This window comes from Archocentrus centrarchus, chromosome 1, assembly GCF_007364275.1.
Source record: "Archocentrus centrarchus isolate MPI-CPG fArcCen1 chromosome 1, fArcCen1, whole genome shotgun sequence".
In the NCBI taxonomy this organism is placed as follows: Eukaryota; Metazoa; Chordata; class Actinopteri; order Cichliformes; family Cichlidae; genus Archocentrus; species Archocentrus centrarchus.
The window spans coordinates 35,701,852-35,721,313 of NC_044346.1; the positions used below are offsets into that span (position 1 = coordinate 35,701,852).

Genomic DNA, 19,462 nt, shown 5'->3' on the forward strand with positions numbered 1-19,462 from the left:
TTTAAGGCTGTTAAATAAAATTCCAAGTGAAGCAGGATGTGAGATGATTTATTGGGGGTTTAAGGCTGGTGTGGTAGCAGGATCTGAGCAAAGAGCATTCAACGCCATTTGTCTTTGTGGTTGTTTTCTTGTGTCTCAGTCCCTCCATCACACAAACAAACACAAATCCACGCTGGTACCCCCTCGGTCAGGCTCTGATGGGCCGAGTGAGCGTTGACGTTGGTGAAATGTGGAAAAGAATATATGTGAGGGGGAGAGAGGGAGGGAGGGGAGGAGAGTGGGGAGCCAGAGGCTGACAAACGGAGACAGTGAGAGAGGAAGAACAAAAATGGAGAGAGCGTTTATTATCAGATGCAGTCTCGGCGGTTAGTGTAATTATCTCCTCCTCAACTTGAATAACTTTTCATTGGCCGCTAAATTACAACTATAAATAACAATCTAATCTACTCCCTCCATCCTGCACTCAAACCATCAAGAGATTTTAGGACAGAGGAAACATTACACCCTCTCCCTCCTCCTCTCCTTCTTTGCCCTTCCTCCTCCGCCTCCATCTCTGTGCCCGCCCTCGGCCTCCACCTCTCCTCCAGTCCCTCTCTTCCTCGCCCTCGCTGGGTTTCACTTGGAGGACATGGTGTAGCAACCATGTGGGTGCCACTGCATGTCACGAATGCGCCTAATGGACTGCATCTGGGGGCAGCGGGCACCAAATTCATTGAAATGCCTGTAGTCACCCTTCTCCAAGAGGAACTGGCTGCCACGGTAGCCAGGGAACTGGTAACCCACCCAACTGAGGAAAGAAAGAGGAGAGGCAAGGATGGGGAATAAATAGAGAAGGATTACAAGGTTAGACAGAAAATGGTTTGGCAGAGAAAACATGTTCAAGGCAGAAAAAAGCACAAGGTGAAAGGGAAGTGACAGACAAGTGAGAAATGCATTCAAAGATGCAAGAAGGACACGTGCTAATAATTTAGGGAGAGTAAGCATCAAACAAATGAAGACATTGATTTGTTCATCATGCTTTTAGGCACGAAAGCACAAAGTAGTTTGCCTTCCAGCTGCCTGTTGGAGACTGCAGGGAGCAGTCCAAAGAAAGTAATCACAGAAGATAGGGCATCAGTGTTTGCTGCCTGCTACGCCTCTGAGAGCACAGACAGAGACATGGAGCTGCTGACGTTCATGACACCCTCATCTAGCTGCTGATGAAAAAGCCTCTATTCCTGAACACATTCCCAGACAGAGTGCTGGTGCAGTTTGTCGGTTTAAGAATGACGTCACGAATGTGGAAGCGTGGTACAAGGAGCTGGACTTTTTTTTTTTTGACGCAGCTGCTGTAAAAGCAGAGCATAGTGTTTGTAGTCAGTGCTGCTGAAAAATGTATGATTTACCAACTGCAGTCTGCAAAAGGTAGCAGAGTTACAGCTTCACAGTTAGATGTAAAGAAAATGCAGGTCTTCTTGAAGTTTAAAGCTACAGCTCTGGGAAATGGACTAAGTTGCTACCTTCCACATTTGTTAGCAAGGCTGATCGCACTCATATTTGTGGCTGGAAACAGGGAATCAACAAGCCTTGCTCATTCAGACTTGCAAAAATTCCACTTTCATGTCAAAGGTTTATTAATTACGATTTTATACATTGTCTACACCTGTGTGTAGACTGAGTTTTGTGGGGTGCTTTGCTCAGATTATTTCTCTTTGACTGCAAGATTTGTTGAAGTTACTGCACCCAAGTCTGGCCCATAACCACAAACTTTTATTTTACGCCACAGTTTTACAGTTTTGCATGGAATGAAACAGCCTGTAGCAAGTTAATTAGTGAGCTGTTTATGTGCTGTTAAGCAAACTCTTACTTTTAAACAGAGCCAAGTTAACTTAAGCCCTGTTTCCAGTCTTTATGCTGAGCTAAGCGAATTGGATGTTGGCTGTAACCTCATATTTTCCTCGCCTGCCCGCTTCTTGCCTCTGTTTGTAATATTAAGCTTAAAACTTTCCCTTTTGATCAAGCTTATAGTTAGGGCTGAATCAGGCGACCCTGAACCACCCCTTAGTTATGCTGCAGTAGGCCTAGGCTGCTGGGGGGGTTCCCATGATGCACTGAGGGTTTATTTTTAATCACCTCTTTTCACTCTGTTTATACTCCACTCTGCATTTAATCATTAGTTATTATTCATCTCTGGCTCTCTTCTACAGCATGTCTCTTGTCCTGTCTCTCTCCCCTCAGCCCCAACAGCAGATGACCCCCCCTCCCTGAGCCTGGTTCTGCTGGAGGTTTCTTCCTGTTAAAAGGGAGTTTTTCCTTCCCACTGTCACCAAGTGCTGCTCATAGGGGGTCGTTTTGACTGTTGGATTTTCTCTGTAATTATTGTAGGGTCTTTACCTTATAATGTAAAGCGCCTCGAGTCGACTGTTTGTTGTGATTTGGCTCTATATTAAAAAAAATTTATATTTACATACTATCATTGTACTCATTTAACTCTCAGGAAAAATCCAACAAGATGTTGTAATTTTACAAACTCACGTTCCACAGCTGACCATGATGCTTCCCACCCTGTCAGTGAAACCATAGGCAAACAGGCTGGGAACGTCATCATCCATGATCTCCATCTTGCGGCCCTTGAACTCTCCAACCTCATACAGGCATATCTTATGCTTCTCGGGATCCTGCAAGGTGGTGGACAAAAGGAAAGAGGAAGTGAGAATAAGGATGGAGTGAATGCAAACAAAAGTAGAGAAAACTTTCATCAAGAATATGCAAAATGGATAAATATATATTTTTAGTTGAGTGGCTGGAAAATAAGACTCACCATGCGGACAGGCCTGAAGGACAGCAGGTAGTCATTCTTCTGGCAGTTGCTCCAAGAGTCCCAGCGGGGGTACTCGCCCTTCTCCAAGATGAACATTTCACCACAGAAGTTCATCTGCTCAAATCCCACAAAGCTGCGGAGGGGGAGAAGGTCAAGAGGAAGAAGAAGGAGATGAAGAGTAATCACTGAACGTCCCTCTGAAGGACCACTCCACTGATTACACTCACATCAATATGTCTTTACGCCTTTTGAGAAGTGCTCAGCTTGTAAATATCTTATAATGCCTTGGCCTCTGCTGCTTTGATTTTCACATTTGCCTCTCATCACATTTAATGGAAGTTACCTTTTATACTTTGGGGAATAATTTGCTGCTGTCACTCGTGCTCCTTATCTCCTTATTTTTATGTTCTTTTATTTGTTGGCACACTTCCCTGAACCCAGTCACCGTGGTGTGTTGTGTGCTTTGCTATGTTAGCAACTAACATTCTCTCTACTGCTGTCCTCTCTGCAGATCACCTGGGCTAAAAGCATCAGCATAATGCAGAAATGCAAAGTGGGGAAAATGTCGCATAATCGTCGAGTGTAGCTGTTAAATTACCCGCTCTTCGCTCAGAGGAGTGTGGATGCTGCTGGGTACCGTACTTACACATGTGGGTGTATATGTGTCACAGTGCATAATCTGACTACTTACGGCCCACAGTCGACACGCAGTGAGCGCACCTTGTCCATTCCCAAGTCACACACGTTCATGCACTCATTGTTGATCTCAATGCAGCGGCCCTGGAAGTTCTCCTGATCGTAAACACAGATCTGAGCAGGAAGATGAAGAGCATAAGAATGGAGGTCACTGAGGTGGTTTCAACATCGAGGGCAGAGATATGATGGAGGAAGTGTGACACAGGGAGATAAAGATGAAGTGCCAATGTTGTTATGACAGCTACCTCCACAGTGATTTAACACTTCTTTTACCCTGTCAGTTATAGTTGTCGACCACCCCCTCAAAGAGCTATATGAACCAGCAGGTCGTGGTAACAGACGTCAGCTCAGAAGGTAAACTGTTACAGTGGTGTGAGGCCAGCTGCTGCTAACTGTGTGAAAAATACTGTATGGTGCATTTGTGATGTTTAATCATCTGTTGGTGTGTTGGTGTGTGTTTGTGTGTATGTGCTGTACCTTGTAAGATGTTAAGCCCATCTCAGACATCTTGGTCTGAGCTGCCTTCCCATCAGTCTGGGAAGCAGACTTGGATTTCTCTCCTCCAGCAGACATGATGACTGGGAGAGAAAGAAGCTGTTATGATACTGTCACACTAAGGGGTTGTACAAAAATCATTTCACATTATAATCCAACTTTAAACTTACCAAATGACCAAATAATTTGGCTGCAACAATTTAAAGTGCTTTCATTTAAACTTTAAAATGTTAATGTTAACCAAAGAAATTGATTTTTTTTTAACTTAACGATTAAAAATAAATCAGAAAATCCCCAATGCATCAAAAATGATGGCAAACATAAGCAAATATGCTTCTTCTTTACAGAATGTTTCTGTATTCTTTATACGACATATTCAAATATGTTTTAAGCATTTAACTATGTTTGCCTGCAGAAAAAAGGTCAAATATGTAATCACCCTGAGTCTTTTTGAACACTTTCTGAACACACTGCATTTACAGTCCTCCCACGTGTGTGTTGAAGTAATTAGTATTTAAAAAAATCAATCAGAATTTGTTCAAAAACCATCAAAGAGTCCCAAAATGAAGACCTCCGTACAAAAGTACCTACCAACATTTTATTTTTGTCAAAAAAGTGAAAAAAGTTTCTCAGGATCTTTAAAATAAAGACCCATCAAACACAGATTTGCAGTAGCCTGAAACTTTTCTCAGCTTTGAGCGTGAAATTTGCAGTTTCAGAGCTGCGTCTGTGAAACCGGCTCAGATCCCTGCCAGAAATTTAAAATGTACACATTTGTTTCCAAACTCCAGCGTTTCTTTCTGAATATGCCCAAGTGCATTTACTGACAGCTACCGGCTGCATACAAAAGAAAAATCAGTGATAATCAGCTTCCTAGATGTTCCCCTGTGTTAGCAGATCCTTTCTTTCTGTTCTTTTCTGCGTGTTTGTCCACTGTCTTACCTGTGGTTGTGTGTGCGTAAAGGAGTAGACTCGGGCCTGAGACTGGCGGTCTGTGTGAGAGTGCGCAGGGCCCCTCGTGGCTTTTATATGCTGGCGCCCAGAGTGAGGGGATTATGGGCACAGAAACAAACTCGCTGAGCTCACAGCCCCCACAGAATAGAAATACCCCCATCATCAAAGAGAGAGAGACAGGCAGACAGAGAGATGGAGGATATGGTGGAAAGAATATGAGGAAGAAAATATGACAAATCAATGTATGTTTTGGCCACTTAGGGTTGACTTTTGTTTTATCCGAATGCTAAAACAGGCAAATGCTGAAAAATGTCAAAATAAGTCAAATACATTTTGGTATTTTCCTCTTAAGCATTTCCTGTTGGGTGTAGAAACAGGTAAACGTTTTATGTTAAAAATAACTCAATAAATAAACTACCCCCAACCTTAAATGAGTCACTAATGACCTGGTTCATTTAAAAAAAGATAAAATAACTTCATAAAAACTTGATTGTGGTATGAACTCGTGCACTGAGTGAAAGAAATGACAGCCCAGCTGGAGTAAAGTGAGATAATACACTTTTCCCACACCCTTCCAGTTTTACACTAACGACAGCTCGGCTGACCTGGTTCACATTAATGAGCCTGCAGCAAAATCATTCCCTGTGTTCCCTTCAGTGTTGTAAAGAAGAGGCGCTGAGACCAACAATAACAGGAAAAAGCAATAAGCTGTGAGAAGTAATAATGGTCCTGTGCCTGCACCTCCGGGTGAGCAAAGAGGTTCAAGGTTTGCATGGACAATAATCTGATTCTGTCTGTTCATCTCAGTAGGAGACAGTTTTTAAATCAAAGCTTTGACATTTTTTTTTCTTTGCATGGGTCAGTGAAATATTACAGTGAGTGTTAGCTACAAAATGAAAAGTCTGTGAGATGAATATTTCAAAGTACCCACAAGAGAGCAAGCAAAACAGTCGTAGATGTAGCAGGCGAGGTCGTGCGATGTGCTTCATCGAGGCTTCAGATGACGACAGGAAGAAAATAGGAGCAGCTTTGTGCCACATGAGATTGTGATCATTCAGGTAAAACTATTTATGTCTTCAATTCAGTGGTCTGGCTCATTAATTCTGATATTAGAATTTCCTCAATTCATTAAGCTCAGTTGAGCATCGTTGAAAGGTCAGCGGGGGAAGTGATGCAGGCGCTTTATTCCCAGTGAAGTGTCTGAGGACTGCGGAGAGTCATTTAAAGAAGAAAAACAGGAAGAAGGAAATGGCAGCATGATAATACACAAACTGGCTGGTGCTGTACCTGCATGGGCTTACTCCTGTGTTTCTTCGCACACTCCAAAGACAGATGGATGGAAAACAAGTCAATTTCTATTAACAATAATTACACTAAATGAATGAAATGCGTAAATGCTCTGGGGGGACACGACGGTGCAGCGGTTAGCACTGTCGCCTCACAGCAAGAAGGTTCCTGGTATAAACCGGCTGGGGGCTTCCTGTGTGGAGTCTGCAAGTTCTCCCTGTGCATGTGTGGGTACTCTCCGTGTACTCTGGGTAACTCCTAGAGTCCAGAGACGTGCATGTTCAGCTAACTGATGCCCACAGGTGTGATTGTGAGTGTGAATGTTGTCCATGTCTCTGTGATGGGCTGGTGACCTGTCCAGGGTATACCCCACTTTTCACCCAATGACAGCAGGAAACACATTTAATGAGACTCCCATATGAGGACCTGTGATGTGTCTGTTTCTTAAACTAGAGACACTGATGCAGGCGCCCCCTTTCTGTACTTCCTGTTCTGCTCAGAGACAGCTTGCACTGTTTTCTAAAGCAAGATGTCCACTCTGATGTATGATATTTTCCATTTCTTTACTTCCGGCATGCAAAACCCTTCATATCCTAGAACAAGAGCCCTCCAGAGTCAGAACAATGTTCGTTTTGCCATTTTGAAACTATATTTAAATCCATAACTGTTGATGCTGCCGGTGTTCAGATTGTTTGCTCAATCTGATTTCTAGCTGTTCTGACATGATTGGAAATGCATTGCTCCAATAACCAGTCCACCTTTGATGAATGCTTTAGATAACACAGCATGTTATTGGAACACAGGAGTGATGGTTACTGAAAATGTAGCTGTGTATATTTCATTAAAAACATTTCAGAGTCTAGAATTACTGATTCCATTAATTATTATTTACAAGGCTTCTGATTAGTTACATGTTATATTCAATGAAAACAAACATGCTTTTAAAACAAGGAGTTTTAAAACTATCCCTAAACATATGAACAGCCGTGTACGTAGTAAATTCACCATTAAGTTTTAAACAGGAAATTAATAAGTATTCCACATAAATATCTCCTGTGCTATGACAACCTAAAACAAGACAGGAACACAACTTCAAATACTGTGCAGTATTTTTACAAGAGGCTCTCTTTCATTAGAAGTATCTGTCCTTTATAATACAATATAAAGTCAGGAATGAGCACTAACATGTTTTTAGCAGATCTGGTGACAAATAATGAAATGACCAACAAAACCAGTGACATTTTCTGCGTGCTCAAATAAAAGATCCTCTTCAAAGAGCCCATTGATCAATATGTGGGGCACAGCAGATGCACCTCCACAAATGTGAAATACACTGAATAATGGCTGAATACTGGTTTGATTGATTTTTCTGACTCGAGGAAAAAAATGTATCAGATTGGTTTTGCCATTAATGACATTTTATATTTTACTTTTCATACATAGGCTTGTCTTTATATCCTCTGCTTAACAAAGACAACCCATTTTGCTAAACAAATCCAGTTTCATCCCCTTCACCTGAAGGCTTTTTACACCAATATCCACAATGACTGACCCGTCCATGTGTCTGTTTTCCTTCATATAATTTGTAAGGCTGACATTTGCAACGCTAAAAAAAGAAAATATCTCACACACATCTCAGTGAAATTAAAGGTTAGTTAATAATTATAGTTGTGAGTCAAGTCAGTTTATTTCTATAGTTCAATTATTGCCAAATATACCTCAAAGGGCTTTACAATCTGTACAGCATACAACACCATCTGTCCTTATTGCCTCAGCCCTGCAGCCTAAACATATTTGTAGTTCAGGAAAGGGTGATAAGACATCTGCATAACCACACAACTGTAAAAAAAGAAACATATGTGGTCTATTATGGAGTCATATCTCAATACTTTTCATTATATAAATCTATACAGTTAGGCTCATGTTTGATGAAGGATCTGGAGTGGATTCCAAGTGTTAAATCTGCATTTCGTAGCTTTTCGCTACAGCTCTCAATATCAGGCCCAAAGAGATGCTGATGCAAGTGAAGGAAGAAAGGCACCCAAAACATCAGGAGTGATCGATTCTACGCTCTGTTATATTCTTAAAAAAAGAAGGAATGCACCGACCAATTCAGCAACACTAAAAGGCCTGAAAGATGACGGAAGACAGCCAAAGGGGATTATCACGGTTCACTGGTTACACTCAAGAGCAGGAAGGCCAGATTAGACTTTTGCCAGTTAACCTGCACAGTTCTGGATCTTTGGAGCGATGAAACCAAGATTAATTTGTACCAAACTGATGGGAAGAGAAAACATGGTGGAGTCAGTGTCATGCCGTGGATGCATATGGCTGCTAGTTGAACCGGGCCGCTGGTGATGTAACTGCTGTTGGAAGCTGCACGATGGATTCTGAAGTGTACGGAGCTATACTGTCTGCTCAGATTCAGTCGAATGTTACAAAACTGATAAGACAGTGCAAATGGATCGTGACAGTGGCAATATCAGTCACTTGATCTCAGCCCAGCAGAGCATGCTTTCAGGTAGAGACCCACAAACTGCAGCTGCAGTAAAGGCCTGGCAGCACATCTAACTGAAAGAAATGCATCATTTGGTGATGTCCATGGGTGCTAGACATCAGGTAGTCACTGACTACCAATCCAGGTATTAAAAATAATCATTGTATTCAAAATTATGTTTGTCCAATTACTTTTGATCTTCTGAAACAGGGGACTTCCTAAACATTTAATGTGATACATTTGTAAAAACACTTCTACTAATAGTTTCAAGTGTCCTCGTGACAATATGTCCATATGTATGATTTCATGTTTTTTTCCTAAACGTGTGCTGAATGCGTCCTCCCTCCACCACTCAAATGAGATCCATGTCCAACCTTGGTCTTTCATGTAAAGTAGCAGACTGTAGCACTGTGTAGAGCAGTGGTGGTGAATGGGTAAATGCTGGGCGTCGTGGCTTGGTGTTCTCTGAGTTGGCCGCTGCCTTTTTGTCTGTGTGATGTTGAACATGTTAAGGAGAACTTGAGGCTCTCTTAAAGAAATGTCAAGCAGCAAAGAGCTAACTGAAGGGGGTGGGTGTTGCAGTGGGGACTGTAGTCCTTCCTTTAACACAACTTCAGGGTCAAAATGTTCTGTGCATGTGATATGAATGCAGCATCAAAGGCTGACAATAATTTTAAAACAATTATTTTTGTAAAACTTTGATGCTTTCTTTTATATTTTATGCTTTCCTCTAACAGTTATCAATAATGAATTGAATAATAAACTGAATTCTTCTGTCCCAATTTCCTTCACTTTTGGATTCCACCATTTAAACAGGCTTCCCGGATGACTCTCCAAATCCTCCTCATTCTCTGCCTATAGCCCCGGCCATTGTTGTTCTATACGATGGCACTGCTGACCTATACGAATAGACCAAAAACAGCCCCGCATTCATCACCCGCATCTCGGTGGCTGCGCTGTATATGATCTGCTGAGTCGACAGGCCCCATAGGGTTACAAAGAGAGAGAGGTTGGGTGATAGGCGGTGGGGGAGTGGGGGGGGGGTCGCGGAAATCGAGCACTGAGCCAGTGCGCAAGCTTGCCGGTGCGCGCGCACAAAGCATTTTTACGCACAATCCTGGGAGCGTTTATTTTCTCACCTGCGCCAATTTCCCTACAGTTAGTCAGCGGAATACAGGAAGTTTACTTCAAACCACCTTCAAAATAAACGTCAAGCATATGGAGTCGTGTAAAGGAGCTATTAGGGTCTTCAGCAACTGTCGTGTTCACGTGTAAAATACAATCAAATGATTATTTAATTTGTCCGCTATCATCAAAATCTGCTAATCTCTTAAAGATGGTGATGTCAGTGAAAATGTGATCATTTAAATCATGAAACAGCAACAAGCCTGGGACCCCAGAATGCTTGCTGAAAAAAATTATTTAATTAATTATATATCCCAAAAAAAAAAAAAATCGGAATAAACAGTAATAATTTCAAACAGGAATAAATAGAACAATAACCTCATGAATTAAACATGCGATTGAATACACTGGCACTTCAGCTTACCTGTAACAAGGTTGTGGATACAGTTTTCCTAATGGAACTATTAATTAAACTAGATTTTTTATTTTTTTTTTAATTATGAAGGACAACAAATGTAGTTTAATTTTGAAGAATTTAACCGGAAGTCTCATCAATCATGGTCCCGGCCTGCTCCAAACACTTAACAGCCTCTCCTCTTTCACATCATTAGAAAAGAAGGGTGGCACGCGCACACTAACGAGCACGAGCGTCCCGCGTGAACGCCGGTATAAAACAGAAGCTCCAGGTTCAGACTAAAGTCTATGTAAAGAGATTTTAGAGTGTGCGGAGTTCCAGGAACGCGTCCAGGTAAGATGACCCGGAAATTTCCTGCTTCAGAACTTTCCCACGGGAAGGATGAACTTGACTGGTTGTTCGTAGCTTTTTAGAGGCTGTATGAGAGAAAGAAACCTCAACTAGACGCTGCTGTTGTCCTGAAATCAATTATTTTGTTGTGGTGGGGATTTTAAAACTGTTCCATAGGTGCTGCGTTTTAGTGTTTATCCATATTCTCATTCATGCTCTTTATCTTTCTTCCCTCTAGAAATGAATAGAGTCATTAAAACCCATATGACCTCACCTATGTTATTCCCTAGCATGGGTACTGCTCCTTTCTTCAAGGTGAATTCACACACTTTATGCTTAAACCCATAAAAAATGCTTTATAGGCATGCGCAGCTTCACCCTTCCTCTGCCTCTTCCCCTGTGTGCAGGTGATAGTGTTTGAGCAGGAGCATTTCCAGGGCAAGTGTCTGGAGTTCACTTCTGAGTGCTGCAACATCCACAACTGTGGTATGGACAACATCCGCTCCATCCGAGTGGAGAGTGGAGCGTGAGTCACACAGCCTGTACGCCTGCAAGTCTCTGTGGACAGCTGACTGACTCGCTCTGTGCGCGCGCGCACGTCTGTATGTTTATGTAAATGTGTGTCTGTGAGGCAGGGGTAGAGAGTGAGGCACCCACTGCCAAGCATGTCACCAATGAGGCCACTGCGTCCTACATGTACGGTCCACACACCAAGGCAGTACTGGGGGGCTGAAAGGAGTTTTTATTTTATTTTATTTTAAAGACATTTGAGCTGTTTTCCCATTTTATGGCTTCAAAAGCTGTTACTTTAATTGATACTTTAAAGGCCGCGTGTGGTTTTATTTTTCACAGCATGTTGTACTTTTTTCATTCATGGTATCTGAAGGCCAGTGTCAGATGAAGAGGATGCAATCATTTTAGAAAGAACTGTCTTACTGAGACTCGCTTTAAAAAAATAAATCCTTGTGAACCATTCATGTTCACATCCTTTCACACTGTCAGGGGAGGTGGAAGCTTTCTTCTGTGCAGTGCTAAAGCTGGCAGGTGCCGTCCAGTAGAGAAGAAAACTGCTCTCAGCGAGGTTGGTGGATATTTTGGGCCAGAGGAAAAATGTTGATTTGATTTTAGGGTGAGTTGTTCATTTATAGTTGTGGTTATTAACGTAATGAGGTGAAACTCCATATAAAGCCCTGTAAAACTGAGCAGAGCTGCTTATTCAACTGATAAGTCCTGTAGTTTCATCATTACGATGGATCCTTTTGCCACTTTTAAATTGTTTTTACACCGCAGTGATACATTTATCACAGGTTTAACCCACAAACAGCCCAAAACTAATCTCGGTGGCCCCGCCATCATTACACGTGGATTCAAACATAGTTCAGTTCTGAGTTCAGCTGGAAGAGCATCAAGTTAGCATTTTACTCTGAATTAATTGCTTCAGTAAGGTTACAGCAGATGGGATGTACGCAGGATAAGGGTGAAGTGATCGGCCAACTAGTTTCAAATTTTATATAAAGTCTTAACAGATTCATATGAACCATAAAGTGCACATTATGAGCCCTAAAGGAACATGTGCAGTCTCTTCCTCTGTGTAAATAATGCAGCTGTCTGCTGAGGAGGTCTCACGGGGTCAGAAAGCCTTTGGAGCTCTCTTAATTTAGGAGCAGAGCACTAGGCCTAATGCTCAGGGACATTTATGCATAGCATTTATTCTTAACTCCGAGTGTAAGAGCAAACTTGTGTCTGACGCACTTAAGACCAAATCTTTACTGCTAGTGGTCTCATACGTAACCGCCCAGGCCTTAGTCATGGTGTGGAAAGCTTGCCAGAGTCAGAGTAGTGATTCTCCAAAGACCTGCTGCTTTCACCAGCTCCAGTGCAAAAAGGAAAAAAAGTGAGCACGCTTTTCACCAACAGTGCAGGGTTAGCAATGCATCTGGACAGAGGAAGGAAGTACAAGTATCTGTTTCATGGGACCCTAGTTACATAACACAAGTTCTAGACTGTACTTTGAGTGAAGATTTCCTCTCAGAGTGAAACTTTGCAAAGGCACTGATATCTTACTAAGACCTGAAGGAAGTTGGTGGATAGTGAGATAGTTGTTCAGTGCACCCAAACAAGACTGTCCTGTTATATCCTGTTTCTATTCATTTAACTAAGATGCACAACTATCCACTATTGTAGAAGTCACTCATCAATAGCATCATAGGCTATGGAAAGACGGGCAACGTGACAGGCCCCCAAAAACAAAGCATCTCAATCTCTCTCTGAGGTGGCCTCCTGTAGTACGGGTCATAAAGTCTGTCTGTGGGGACTCCAAAACCACGAGGAGCTGAGCCGTTATTGACCATTATTGACTGAAATGGACAAAGTGGGGATTCCATAAGTATTTGTAGAAATGTTAAAGATAATCTCAGAATATCAATCTTATTACAGCAGGCATAAAATTGTTTTGAGTTAATGAGTATTGTTAACACTGAAAACACGTTTTTTGCTGGAATACGCATTATCTTTACTAACCCAGGGGTGACTTAAAGTTTTAGGTCAAGGCCTCCAAATTAGGGCAAAATAGTTTTGTAGAAGGTAATCAGATGTCTGCTGAAGAGTCTTCTGTTATGAAATGGGGCTGTAATGTTATCCTGACTTCTACATTTATTTTAGATTTTTATTAATGGTGGTTGATCCCCATCGGTGATGGGTCTTGCATTCAGACTTTGATAGTAATTTTGACTAACTTGGTTTTAATTACAAAACTGACACATTCTTAACAATACTTGTTTTTCAGGGTTTTATTTAAACTACTGGTGCAATAAGTATAGAAAAGTACTACATCTGTGCCAGTCTATTTATATTATACAGTTTTGCTGGAAAAAAAATCACGTAATAAAAATCTTATTATGGTATTGGTTTGGAGATAGTGGCACTAACATACAGACAAGAGGTGGAGGTGGAGGTGAAGATGCTAGGATTTTTGTTTGGCATGATTGGGAGGGACAGGATTAGAAATGAGGGACAGCTCAGTTTGCGCCGTTTGGAGACAAAGTTAGAGACAAGGCTGAGATGGTTTGGGCATGTGCAGAGGAGGGACAGTGGATATAATGGGCAAAGAACGGTAAAAAATGGAGCTGCCAGACAGGAGGAAAAGAGGAAGACCGCAGACAAGGTTTGTGGATGTAGTGAAGCGGGACATGCAGAGGTTTGGTGTGACAGAGGAGGATGTTGGGATAGTGTGAAATGGAGGCAGGCGATCTGCTGTGGTGCCCCCTAAAGGGAGGAAGAAAAAGTGCAGAGTAGTGTCCAAATTTTTTTAAAAATACACTATATATATATATATATATATATATATATATATATAAAATAAAACATTCTGACTTGATCACTTGCATCAGTTATTTTTTTGTGTTATACTTTTTCTGAAATTTATGAGGTATGATGTCTTAATAAATACTCATTTGGATACATTTACAGAACTCTAACTCTGTTAATGTTAGAAGTTTTTATGAAGTGTTGACTGGGCCTGGGTGGTTTGGGTGTACAAATCCCATTTCAGAGCAGGTAGGAAAAACACTGACTGCTGTTTGCTGTGCGTTGTGCGAAGTTCTGTTCCATCGTCTTTAAAAAATTTATGTTAGACTCAAGACAGACAGTCTTCTAGAGATATTCAGCTTTTCCTTTTTCAGTCATCGTTCAGTGTAAAAAAAAGATAAATAAAAAAATTGAGGATTGTGTTTCTCATTTGCAGTCCTTTGTCTTGTAGGAATAGAGTAATAGTGTGTTTTATTTGATGTAGGACTGCACAGCATTTTTATCCCTTGCCCACATACTGTATTAAGACGAATTTTGAGATGTGCCAATCTTAGGATGCCTCACTATTAAAACAAAAACGTGTTTACTGGACAGAACAGCAGCAGAAATAACAGCAGCGCTGACTGTTATTGAGATAGAAAAGGGGAATACACACGTATACAAGGACCAATGAATATGCATTTAAATAACAGCATATTCATCCTGCACATGATTTATGATAAATTGTGTTTTTCTGTGTGTTTTTAAGGTATATACAGCAAAATCTTAGATGTCTCTGAATTAGTACACATTAACATACTCTTTGCTTTCTGTGTTGGTGGTTACTAACCTGTTATGGGAAAGTTACATAAGCCACTGATTGTGGTTAATAGCTGAAACCTGTCTGCTTTTCTCTCTCACAAAAAAATGCCTGTAAGTGTGTGAGTGCTGAAATTCAGTTTTTAATGTTACATCTACAGAGAAAAGAAAAAATAAATCCCCAAATAGGACCTGATGTATCAGCACTCCTTATGAGCCTGACGAGCCGACCCTCTCATCACCTGCCTGGTTTATGTTCAGACTGATTTCAAACTACACTGCTTACCATTTTTACTCTGGTATTTTTTACCTCTTCTACAAATGTTTCCAGCTGGGTGGGTTTTGAGCACCATGATTTCCAAGGCCAGCAGTTCATCCTGGAGAGGGGCGAGTACCCCAACTGGGAAGCCTACAGCGGCTCCCTAGCCTACCACACCGAACGCTTCATGTCACTGCGCCCCATCTACTGTGCTGTGAGTAGCAACAGAGGGAGGACAGGTTTGGGGGGATAAAATGAATGTGTAAGACACAAGCTTGATTGAAAGAGCAATGACAAATGGAAATGAGATGATAGTGAGTGACAGAAGGTGCAGTGAGCCACACAGTGGGTGGCTGAGACAGCTCAAAAATAGAAATGAGACAGCTCAGAGCGAAATGTCTGCTCGGTCTGCTCTAACTTTAGTCTGCCCATCTTTCTCTGTTTCCAAAGTCTCACCACAGCAGCCGGATGATGATCTTTGAGAGGGAAAACTTCATGGGCCGTTGCACGGAGCTGTGTGACGACTACCCCTCCCTGCAGGCCATGGGTTGGTTCATGCCCAAGGTGGGCTCCATGCAGGTGCAGTGCGGAGCGTAAGTCAGTCCAGACATCTTCCAGTTCAGGTTCAGTAAAAGCTGAAGGGCTTTAAAGATGGTTCTGCATGAGGCTTTTTCCTGTTTAAAGGGAGTTTTTCTCTCATCACTGTCTCCAAGTGCTTGCTCATTGTGCGTCTCTTTATAATATTCCTTACAGTATAAAATACCTTAGCAATAAATAAAACTGATTTGAAAGACAAAAAGAAGCAGTTGCCTAGATAAGAACAAGATCTACTAAGAACTAAGAATAAAAACAGTATTTAGATCAGCTGCATCACTTCCGATAAAGACCTTCATTTACATATTAATTTCTCAAATGGGCGTGACTGGACTTTACATTTGTTTTTGTTTTTTTTTTCATTTTCTCTGTCCTCCACCCTTCTGCCTGTGACCCAGAAATTAATCACAGTATGCAGCACTGAAGGATGTGTCAGTTACTAAAATGCATAGAGGCGGCTCACTGCAAGGCTTACAAACAAGGATGCACACGTGTACCCTTTGTAGAAGTGTTATTAGCTCGGGTGGCTCAGCGGTGGAGCAGGCGACCACATGCATATGCTGCGTTGCGGTGCAGGTTCAAGTCCCAGCCTGTCGCCAATTTGCCTGCATGTCCTCCCCCTGTATCTTTCCTCCATTGCCTGTCTCTCTCTACTGCTGATAAAAGCTGCTGTGGCTAAAAATGGAAAAAAACAAGTGTTATTAGCTCAGATTTTTAAAAGAGGCACAACTGAAATAAGTATTAATTTCTTTTAATAGGTTGTTTCAGTGATTTAAGATGGTCAACTATGTGATCGAACTTTGTCCTTCGGTGTTTATGAGCATATCTTTCCACATTGGGTCATATTGTAAATTTCATTAAAATTAGCCATAAATATAAAAGATGTCACAAACACTGCTACATCTCAGTCATATAATGGAGCACTAATTGGGTTAAAACAAAGCAGTTGTGCCACATCATATTTAATTGACTTTAAAATGAAGGTAAGCATATCTGCAGCCTTGACTCCTCTCCTCATGTCTCTTCCTGGTACTGGTTCCTGGTGAAATGCAGTATCTTTTTATTATCATTTTGCCAGAATTTCAGCCTGACAGAACATCTGAAATAAACAAGGACATTTTAATGAACATGCTAAAATAGAAGGGTCTCTCTGGTCTGTTTAATAGTGGAGCTGCTCGCGCTGAAGTGACTACCTCCCCATCATATTAACTTTGAACCTTGGGCTTTGTTTTTTCTTTATTATGAGCAGCACAGCCTCACAGAGCAGCTAAACTGACTTTCTTTTTGTTTACACATTTCCACTGAATTCATCATGACACAGTTGTTATTCATGAGTATTTTCCATCAAAACAAGCCTTCAAATGAAATTAGCATAAGGTACGTGCCTGTCACAGATTTGTTGACTAATCACTAAAATCGTGGAGTTGTACAGTAATATCAAAGATATGTTTGCATTCATTTAGTCATTTAAATAGTGACTGTTCGTAATTAATAGCCTTCTCCTGCCTCTGCATTTCCACAGCTTTGTGTGCTATGAGTACCCCGGCTACAGAGGCCAGCAGTACATCATGGAGTGTGAGAGGCACAGCGGAGACTACCAGCACTGGAGGAACTGGGGCTCTCACTGTCAGACTCCAAAGATCCAGTCCATCAGACGCATCAGGCACTGAGAGGGGACAGATCAGGACAGCAGCAGCAGCACAACCTGGGCTCAGGCTGACACCTGTGTGCTGCATTTTAGGGGCCCTGATCTCAAACCTACAGTTCTCTGTGACACAAACCATCAGTGATGTAGCAGCTACCTCTTTATTCCAGCATGTGTTTTTGTTTCTTTTAAAAATGAAGTGTGTTTTCCATCCATCCATTTTATTAACCGCTCCCCATATTCAGGGTTGAGGGGCGATCGTAGCTTATCCCAGCCTACATGGGATGAGAGGCAGGGTACACACAAAGACATTCAGGCTCATATTCACAACTACATCCAATTTAGAATCGCCAGTTAATTTCACAAATGTGTCTTTGGACTGTGGTGGGAAGTCGGAGTACCTGGAGAGAACCCACCACAGGGAGAACATGCACACTCCATCCAGAAAGGACCCAGTCAGCTGGTGGAACCCTGGACCTTCTCGCTCCACCTGCATCACTGTGTCACCCTGACTTTTCTTTTGGTACATGTAAAATAAAGATCAGATTGAGAATGTGAAAAGTTTTGTGTATTGTGTGAGAATACAGGACAGTGTTTGGTGTCAGATTAGCTGATCTGCAAGTGAACATTTAGCTCTGAGCGCTGAGAGCGAGGCGACAGGACAGTAACAAGAGTCAGTGAATGATAAATTCTGGTGATCACATACCAGACTGTGTGAAAAATGTATCAGGTCAATGGCATAGTAGCTCATCCAGCTTCACGATGCATCAAAATCACAGATTATTGTAATGTGTGAAGTGAAAGGTCTTATTTGTTGTCTGTTTTGCACAAACAAATGAGAATTAAAATCCACTGAGAAGTCAAAGATGGACACAAACAGTCATATCCAGAGTAAATTCTCATTCACCACCACATGAAGGTATCTGAGTTCAGCAGTTTTGTGACTACATGGCAAAATAAAAAATAGGACCAGTCCCTCCAATAAGATCATGATCATCACCGTCTAACAGGATACTCATGGTACACAACGTGAGTGGCAGTGATATTGCCACGCATCACATCATTTGGGATTTCATGAATTTATTATTTGCAGTTTATTTTACAATTTATTATTTTATTATGCAGAATTCATTAAATTTAGGGAAGTTATGTTAATGACACTGCAGCCTGGCTTCTTGACCAGGAAATTCAGATTTTTTGAAACTGGAGTTTTTAATGAATCTTCTGACATTTTGTTTCTAAAAAAAAAAAAAATTAAATATCAATTTGTATGTATGAGTTTTAAGTTGTAACATTTTTGCTACATCCAGCATTTTTGTGCAATTTCACTGATGATGTAAAGATTTCAAAAACAAATGTATCAAATATGATACCCTTGGCGTTACAGGGCTAAGACATTATTTTGCCATGAATAACCTGATAACATTTATCTGTAGATGGCAGAGCGGCATATGCAAACACTTTTTATGAACATTACAATCCAGACCAATACTCTAGTAAATGTTACTGTCCAACAACAAACCTGACCTTAACCTCGACTTTGAGCACAGTTTGGCTGAAGGCCCATTAGCTGAGTATTTATTTGGCTAAATTGTGGTGATTCTTGTGAATTGTGGACAGACTGACAGACAATGAACGCCTCACTGTGGCATTCGTGTATCCTATTTATAAATGTGTGGTTCTGTAAATATACTGTGTGACATTAACTCCAAAAAATTTAATTTCAGTCTTGCTGTTCTTTGTATTGGTTATACTTTCAGGTTTCCATGGCAATGACTCTATCTGTAACCATCAACCTTTATAAAAAGTTGACAACACACCACCCACCTGTCGAACGTACACACCACAGTCAACAACAGATTCAGCATGACTTTTTTTTTACTTAAAACTGCAGGTGTTTCCTGGAGAAAAGCACAAAATATATTCTTGGGGCAACTGAATACCATCAACCAACAATGTAGCTAAGTTCTCTAAAACTCTTGCAATTCCATATAAAGTTCAATTAAATCTTAAATATCCATTGTTGGATGCTGATTACATTCCTTCCTCCTACACACCTCGATGACTTAAAAATAATAAAACATGAGTTAATTCCATCCAACCTTACAATCCAGAATACAACTACAAAAAAAAACAAGTATATATATGCTATCTGCATAAAAACACGTCAGCTTGCAGTTCTGATGGCATATACAGAGTGTCGTCAAGCAAATACTAAGTAACCATAAGTAGAAAGTAAAACAAAAGACATGGCAGCAACT

At 41.2% G+C, this 19,462-nt stretch overlaps 2 protein-coding genes across 2 annotated transcripts; one reads left to right on the forward strand and one right to left on the reverse strand.

Annotated features, from left to right (window-relative positions):
* Window positions 1-27: 27 nt before the first annotated feature.
* crybb1l2 (crystallin, beta B1, like 2) lies at window positions 28-5,108 on the reverse strand. Its single transcript, XM_030733501.1, has 6 exons — window positions 4,934-5,108; window positions 3,974-4,074; window positions 3,492-3,610; window positions 2,801-2,933; window positions 2,515-2,657; window positions 28-787 (listed from the first exon to the last, which is right to left on the reverse strand). The coding sequence occupies exons 1-6, from the start codon at window positions 5,106-5,108 to the stop codon at window positions 616-618; spliced, it is 843 nt and encodes a 280-aa protein (XP_030589361.1). The 3' UTR covers window positions 28-615.
* A 5,420-nt stretch (window positions 5,109-10,528) lies between these two features.
* On the forward strand, window positions 10,529-18,180 carry LOC115783577 (beta-crystallin A1-like). The gene is made up of 6 exons (XM_030734471.1): window positions 10,529-10,602; window positions 10,838-10,914; window positions 11,007-11,125; window positions 15,035-15,176; window positions 15,413-15,555; window positions 17,079-18,180. Exons 2-6 carry the CDS (start codon window positions 10,840-10,842, stop codon window positions 17,224-17,226), a joined length of 627 nt encoding a protein of 208 aa, XP_030590331.1. The 5' UTR covers window positions 10,529-10,602; window positions 10,838-10,839; the 3' UTR covers window positions 17,227-18,180.
* The last annotated feature ends 1,282 nt before the right edge of the window (window positions 18,181-19,462 follow it).